At 37.1% G+C, this 8,214-nt stretch overlaps 1 protein-coding gene and 1 pseudogene across 1 annotated transcript; one reads left to right on the top strand and one right to left on the bottom strand.

Annotated features, from left to right (window-relative positions):
- The first annotated feature begins 2,358 nt into the window (after positions 1–2,358).
- LOC141511233 (olfactory receptor 10J4-like) lies at positions 2,359–3,294 on the top strand. Its single transcript, XM_074220473.1, has one exon. It carries the CDS (start codon positions 2,359–2,361, stop codon positions 3,292–3,294), a length of 936 nt encoding a protein of 311 aa, XP_074076574.1.
- Positions 3,295–7,414: 4,120 nt separating this feature from the next.
- Positions 7,415–7,919, bottom strand: LOC141511232 (phospholipid hydroperoxide glutathione peroxidase pseudogene; annotated as a pseudogene).
- Between the last annotated feature and the right edge of the window lie 295 nt (positions 7,920–8,214).

The following is an 8,214-nucleotide window of genomic DNA, read 5'->3' as shown; positions in this document are numbered from 1 at the left end:
CCACGGTTCATTCAAAAGCTGAGCAAATTTTTCAGGTTATATGTAATGCATAGGTCATCCTGTGACAATCACAAGGGTTTTTCTATCTTAGTCATTGTTGGTAAAGTTCTTGCCAGAATCTTCCTAATTAGGTTGATTCTTCAACTGGAAGATAATCACCTACTTTTGAGAGCCATTGTGGCTTTAGGAAGGATTGAGGAACAGATGATAAGTTTTTTAGCATGATGTTTTCATCCATGTTATCAAACATGTTCACTGAGGATGAACACAGCATCAAGGTCAGCTACCACACTGCCAGTATTCTTCAACTGGAAAAGGCCCCAAGTCAAGAATAAATTTGAAGGAGTGTTTATGCATAGTTTTCTCTTTGCAGATAATTGTGCACTCAATTCAGCCTCTGAAGCTCAAACACCACAAAGTATGGATCAATTCTCTGCTGCTTTTGCTAACTTTGACCTTAAAATTAACACCAAGAAAACACAGGTGCTCCATCAGTCAGCACCACATACATATCCATATGTGGAGTCATCAATTACAGAAAATGGAGAAGTTTGGAATAGTATGGATAAGTTCACTTACCTTGGCAGTTTGCTTTCCAGGGAGGTACATGTTGATAATGAGATTGACATATGCATTGCTATAGCCAGTGCAGTATTTGGGAGGTCTGAGAGAAAGTGTGTAGAAGAAGAGGGATTAGATTAACCACCAATCTAAAGTTCTATAGAGCCACTGTACTGACCTTATTGCTATTATGCCTGTGAAACTTGGGCATTCTACCAGAACCTTGCCAGGAAACTGAATCTCTTTGATTTAAATTGTCTTAGGAAGATTCTAAAGATGATTTGGCAGGATGAGATACCAGACACTGGGGTCCTTTCTCAAGTTAAACTGCCAAGCATTCAAAAAGGTACTACAGAGAGTGAAACTCCAATTGGCTTGCTATATTGTTCAAATGCCAAATGTATGCCTGCCAAAAAGACTATTTTATGAAGAACTTAGGGCAGCCACTCACAGGGGAATCAGAAAAAGCTATACAAGTGCACCCTCAAGATATCTCTTAAAAATTTTGAAAATCATTATCAGCATGGAAGACCCTGGCTCAGCACCATTCAGTATGGCATGCCAACATCAGAGAGGGTGCTCTGCTTTATGAGCAAGGCATAACTGAAGCAGTTCAAAGGAAATATGAGATTGTTAAGTTTAGAATAATCACCCTAAGTGTTCCCATGGACATTTTTCTGCCCAACCTATGGCAGTGCACTCTGAGCTCATATTATTCTGGTCAGTCATAGTGTGACACACTGTATCTTGTTTCTAACATAGTTATGACATTTTGGTATTCTTTGCTAATGAAGGACAAGAACTAACCAACCAATCATCTGTCTCTTTTCTCTTCATACTCACACCTTTGGCACATCAACAGGGATCCATGATGCCACACACCCTCAGCGTGCTCTCCTTTCTACATAATTCCTGGGCTTCCTCAATCATCTCCCACACTGTCCATGCCACCTGTCTGACATCTTCCCCCAGAAATCAATTTTAGAGATATCTTCCAGAGAGCCTATGGAGACTTTATACCCTTTTTTCAAATACATGACTACAAAAATTATCAATGAAATGACTTTAGATATTAACCATCTACTGCTTCAAATAATCATCTTAGAAAATGTGGCCTATCAGAAATATTGGAATATAAGTACCTGAGGTGAGAAGTCATACCCCAAAACCTCAGTAGTGTATCTAGCAATCTATGTAAGGTACCTTAATCTTCACTGAATAGGTGTGAAATTTACCACCATCTCCCTCCTAGGCTTGTAAACTTTGGTTTGTTACCCAGGATCTATGTGAATCTGGGTTTTTCAAAGCAGGTGCAAATTCAGGTTTGGGCACATTTTCCCAGTCCCTCTCCTCCTTTGACCAATATCCATTCTGCTCCTTTTCATCAGTAGTGCAGTGGGAAGAATACTGACTTTGATCTCTGAGTACCTTGGTTTGAATAATGACTGCCATTTACTACTTGAGTAACCTTGGGCAAGTTACTTTACAGCTCTAAGTCTGTGATCCTGTTTCTAATCAATCATGGAGGTTTTAGAATCATTGTTTTTGTTTATGGTGGGGGGGGAGCATGCAGGCATATTATAAAGCAGAAGATGAAGATAGTCAATTCTCTAAGACCCTTGGTTAATGATCAAACAATAATTGTTCTTGAAAAAGTGGGATTACATAAAATGTTTCTCATCCTGTTTAATCAAGTCCCCCTGACTGGTGATGTCTATTTCATAAACATGTTAATTCATATTCAGACTCTCATACCTCTCTACTTCTGTCTTCCTTTTCAGTCACAGGATTTCCTCAATGACAAGGGCAAACTTCACAACTATAAGTGAGTTTACCCTAGAGGGTTTCTCTAGCTTTGGATGGAAACACCGGCTGATCCTCTTTGTGATTTTCCTCACCCTCTATGTTCTGACTTTGTTCAGTAATGCTCTCATCTTGACACTCATCCAACTCAATCGACAACTTCATACACCCATGTATTTCTTCTTGAGTGTGCTATCTATCTCAGAGACCTGCTATACTGTGGCTATAATACCCTGCATGCTGACTGGACTGCTGTGCCCATATCAACTGATTACCATCCCAGGTTGTGCAACACAACTCTTCTTCTATATTATCTTTGGGGTCAATAACTGCTTCCTTCTCACAGCCATGGGCTATGACCGCTATGTGGCCATCTGTAACCCCTTAAGGTACTCAGTCATCATGGGAAAGACAACATGTGTTCAGCTAGCATTCATGTCATGTAGCATGGGACTTGGCACAGCCATCATTCAGGTGACATTTGTATTCAGTCTTCCTTTCTGTGATATTGGCATCATTTCCCATTTCTTCTGTGACATCCGCCCACTGCTGAAACTTGCATGTTCAGACACAACTATTAATGAACTTATCACCTTGTTAATCAGTTTGGGTGTTATTGTTCTGCCTATGGTCCTGGTCTTCATCTCCTATGTGCTCATTTTTTCCACCATCCTCAAGATTGCCTCTGCTGAGGGGCAACGGAAGGCTTTTGCTACCTGTGCCTCTCACCTCACTGTGGTCATTGTCCACTATGGATGTGCTTCCTTTGTCTACCTCAAGCCCAAGTCCCAGAATTCCCTAGAAGATAGACTTATCTCAGTGTCTTATACTGTCATCACACCCTTGATGAACCCTGTTGTGTATAGCCTGAGAAATAAGGAGATCAAAGATGCCTTACGGAGAGCCCTAGGCTGGAAACCTCTCTCATAGGAATTCATTGCAAGTGAGGAGTGTAAGATTGTAAGATCATTCTAATTGAATGAATCTAATTCTTCTTTTCATCATGTGGAGAATTAACAATAGATTTTTCTCTAGCTACTCTAGAATGCCTGGTGAGATTATATACATATGGGGAAAAACATAGTGCTTTCTACCTTTTCTAATGATGAGGGTCACTGCCTGAAATACTCCTGAAAGTCTCACCTCTCAAAATGTAGTATTTAATAAAAATATTTAAGATTTAAATTCAGGAGACTTGGGTTCACATCTGGATTAAATCTTTGTTAGCTTTGTAACCGTGTACCAATGTTGTTGTTTAGTTATGCCAGAAAATTTTGTGACCTGGTGGAATATAGCAAGGGATTTTCTTGACAAAGATACTAGAGTTGTTTGTCATTTCTTTCTCCAATGGATTAAGGCAAATGGAGGTTAAGTGATTTGTCCAGGGTCTTATTGTTCCCAAAGTCATATTTGAATTCAGGTCTTTATGACCTGAGGCCCAGAACTCTCTCTTCTTAACCACCTTGCTGCCTTTAGTGATCATATGCAAGTCATTTAATTTGAGTCTCAGTTTCCTCATCTGGATAATGGGAAATAATACTTGTACTATCTACCTTATAGGATTACTATGAGGAAAACACTTTCAAAACCTAAAAGTGCTATATGAATGTGAATTACTATTGCTACCATCACTACTATTCCTCCTCCTTATCTTCCTTCTCTCCTCCTCCTTTTCCTCCTCCTCCTACCACCACTACTACTACCACTACTACTACTATCACCACCACCACCACAACCATCACATCACCATCATCATCACCACCACTGCCATTGATACTACTACTACTACTACTACTACTACTACTACTACTACTACTACTACTACTACTACTGCTACTGCTACTACTGCAACTGCCCAGTACTTATTTCTGTGATTCCAACATCTGACCAGCTTCCATCCTGGAATATTTCCTTTCTTAAGTGCACTCACTCTGTCAGGGTATTTGCTTATGGGAAGATAATATCAATAAAGAAAAGTCCTAAAACCAAGATTCTGATTCTTTTAGTAGTTTCACTTCTGATGGTAGATATATTTTGATTTCCATTGCTACCATTCTTTTTTTTAGGTTATTGCAAGGCAATGGGGTTAAGTGGCTTGCCCAAGGCCACACGTGTAGGTAATTATTAAATGTCTGAGAATGGATTTGAACCCAGGTACTCCTGACTCCAGGGCTGGTGATTTATCCACTGCGCCACCTAGCTGCCCTACCACTACCACTCTTGTCTCAGCCCCAATGACTAGTGATTCTCCTTCCCATAAAAATGATCTATTTATTGTTTTGATATTTCATGCATAAGTACATATATATGCATATATATATATGTATATTCTGTCTTCTTCAGTTTAATGTAAGCTTTGTGGAGCAGGAACTATTTTATTTTTTGACTTTGGAAACCTTTGCACAATAACTGACACATTATAGGTGTTTAATAAATATCTGTTGTTTGACCTCAAATCATCCCAAGAATATCTTCTTACTATCTGTAAAAATAGTTTAGCCAGCAGAGGTTTTGGGGCAAATAAAAGGAAGGATATTTAAATGCAAAACAGGTTATCTTTCAAGAGAAGACTGTGCAGTTAACCTTAGCTATCTCAGAATAAAAGATTCTTAAGCAGTTGTTGAAGTTGTTAGTGAAAGATCCCCTTGTTCCTATAAAGCTAGATCTCTAGAAGTCCTGCTTCTATCATTATACAATAGATCTCTCAGAAGTTGAACCATATATACTTATCTATCTTCATGTCTCAAGTAGACATCATCATGACCTTGCCATCATGACAGTTATCTTGTGAACCTACATTTTCTTCTCTTCCCCAACTGATCAAAAGCTCTAAGAATGCCTAATCTGAGAAGTAGTAATACAAATTGGAGCCATTAGGAGTAACATCCTCATTGCAGTTTTAGGAAAGGAAACCTGTTCTCCCTCCTATGTATGCCTATAGTGATATATTGATGGCACCTTCCCAGACAGGTTTTATCTGGGGTTCTTAACTTGGGGAATGTGAGCTTGTTTTGCTGCTAAATATCTTGCTTTTTTTAAAAAAATATCTTTTGCTTTTAAATATATTTAAATATCTTTTTATTACTTTTATTTCCAATCATAACAAGCATTATTTGTATCAATCTAGCTCTCCCACTACTCCCCAGAGAATAAATTAATCTTTTAAAAAGAAACCTAAAGAATGGATACATTATTTAATACAGTTCTACTTAGTTCAATAAAAGAAGTTAATATAGTCCATTTCCTCTATAATGCTTTATATCTTATTTTAAAACACTTACTTTGCGAAAAGGTTCACAGGCTTTGCCAGATTACCAGAAGATTCTGTCTGTGTCTCTGTTTCTGTCTGTCTCTGTCTCTGTGTGAGAGACAGAGAGAGAGAAACAAACCTCTGGTTTATAAGAATAGATCAGTGTAATGTCATAATATCAGGCATTTTTAAAACTTCAAAATGTTTATCCTGTTGGTCAGTGCTAAGGAAGATAAAGTACTTGATGCAGCAATTTTTAATGCATTGCAATCTTCATTTTTCCCACAGAAACTTTGTTTTCTCTGCCTCCTCCATCTGCCTTTTAGCTCTCCAACATCTTCACTCATGTAAGTCCTAGGGCAAAGAATTAACTTCCTCTGCTTTTTCTCTATATATTCCCTGTCTGTACACAACTCAATTTTACTTCTCTAAGTTATTTCTTACTCTGCCTAAATTCTAAATTCTCGTCTTCCCTTTAGTACCCCTAGTGAAAAGGCCAGCAATATGATATCAAATGTATATATGAAATCATACAAAATATTTTCATACTAGCAGTGTTGCAAAAAATAAGAAAAAAGAGAAATAATATGCATACATACATACATATGTACATAAATATTTATATGGATACATACATAAATACTTCAATTTGTATTAAGAATACCTTCAGGAGGTGAATAGCATTTTTAACTATAAATTCTTTAGAATTTTCTTAGATCATTGCCTCGATCAGAAAAGCTGTCTTTACATCATTATGATACTGCTATTAATGTGTCCAGTGATCTTATGGTGCGCTCACTTCACTTCTGTAAAATTTATATAGGTCTTCCCAGGTCGTTCTGAAATCATCCCCCCATCAATTCTTAAACCACAATAGTATTCAATCATAAGCATTTGACACAAATTATTCAATGATCCCCCAGGTGATGGACATCCCCTCAGTATTCAATTCTTGCCACCACAAAAAAGAACTGCTATAAATATTTTTACACATATAGGTCTTTTTTCCTTTTTCTATGATTTTTTTAGAAGCATAACTAGTAATGGTATTGCTGAGTCAAAAAGTATGCAAAAATTTATAACCCTTTGGAAATAGTTCTGAATGTTTGGACTATCTCAGAATTTTATCAATAATGTACTTGTATCCCTTTTCCCCCATTAATTTCCCCTACAATATTTATCATTTTCATTTTCTATCTTGTTAACCAATTTGATAGATTTGAGGTCATACCTCAAAATTGTTTAATTTGTTTTTAATCAGTGGAAGGATATATTTCAGAAATTAGGGTGGTTGTTTTTTCTCAGGAGATGATCAGTAGATGCTTTCCATTTCTATTTTACCCTCTAAGTTCTAGGATATCAGTAAAGTTTTTCTTTATAATTTCTTGAAATGTAACTCTTTTCTTTTAAATCATGACTCTCAACTAATCCAGTAATTCTTAAATTATCTTTGCTCAATCTAATTTCCAGGTCAGTTTTTTCCCCCCAAAAGATATTTCACATTTTCTTCTTTTTTCATTTTACCATGTTTTTTTTTTTTTTTTGTCTCTTAATGTTTCAGGGAATCATTAACTTTTCTTTTCCTATTATTACTCTTTTTTTATTTTTAACTTTTTTTTTAATCCAATAAATGACTTGAGGCTGCAAGCTATCTCCATGGGCCCTCTGGAGTTTTCCTCTGACTGAGATGCATGCCAGGTTTTCAGATCTACCTCACCAGTGAACTGGATTGAAGTCAGACTGTCCTGATATCAGTGGAAGACTGAAGATCAGAGGTAGACACAGGAAGGAAAAGGGGAACTACAGGAAGCAAGGCAGGTCCTTTTAAATCACCAAGGACTCCTTCTTCAGATTACACCAGTACACCAAACAGTCATCTTTGTCAATAAGGAACTTGATTAAATTCTACTTTAGTGTGTTACCCAAAATGCCCTTCTCCCTGGGTTGGATTTTCGTCCATTTCCACAGGGGTGGGCATCATCTCCATGGACACATATTTTGCTATTCATATCAAATCTGACATTGTATCTGGAAGTGAATTCTCATATTTCTGCATTACTCCATTGACTTTTGCCTTCCAAACTGGTTGCAGAGGAAAACTAAAATACATAAAGCACACTCAGAATAACTGACTAGCAGGTCATGTGTAGTTTATGTCCATCTTTCCTTATTGTGAGGCTACATTGGGAACAACACAGACACAGCTCCTGTTCTTATCCAGAGATACTGTGCCATCATCAATATCCTTAGCAGAAAAATCGGACTTCAATCTGACACATCTCCAATCATTTTGGGAAGTAGACATACTTCTGAAAAAGCCTATGACTGCCAGAACTATGCCCAGAAGAGATAGCTTCACCAAACAGCAGAAACAACTATGACTATTCTTACTCTTGAAAAAAATTATTTTCTGTAGTGAATTTTTGTGCCTCTTTTCCCTTTTGTTCAATTCTGTTTTTAAGGTATTATTTTCTTCAGTATTTGTATACCTCTTTTGTTAAGCTGCTAATTCTCTTTTTGTAATTTCCGTACATCTAATTTCTTTTTCCATTTTTTTCTCTATCATTCCTCTCTCTTTTAAAACTCTTCTCAGAATTCTT

The sequence above is a fragment of the Macrotis lagotis genome, chromosome 2, assembly GCF_037893015.1.
Source record: "Macrotis lagotis isolate mMagLag1 chromosome 2, bilby.v1.9.chrom.fasta, whole genome shotgun sequence".
In the NCBI taxonomy this organism is placed as follows: domain Eukaryota; kingdom Metazoa; phylum Chordata; class Mammalia; order Peramelemorphia; family Peramelidae; genus Macrotis; species Macrotis lagotis.
Note: the sequence above shows the minus strand (reverse complement) of the source record. Positions and strands in the feature narration are given on the sequence as shown.

Coding starts and splice junctions, on each gene's coding strand:
- LOC141511233 (XM_074220473.1), top strand. CDS start 2,359: ATGACAAGGGCAAACTTCACAACTATAAGTGAGTTTACCCTAGAGGGT.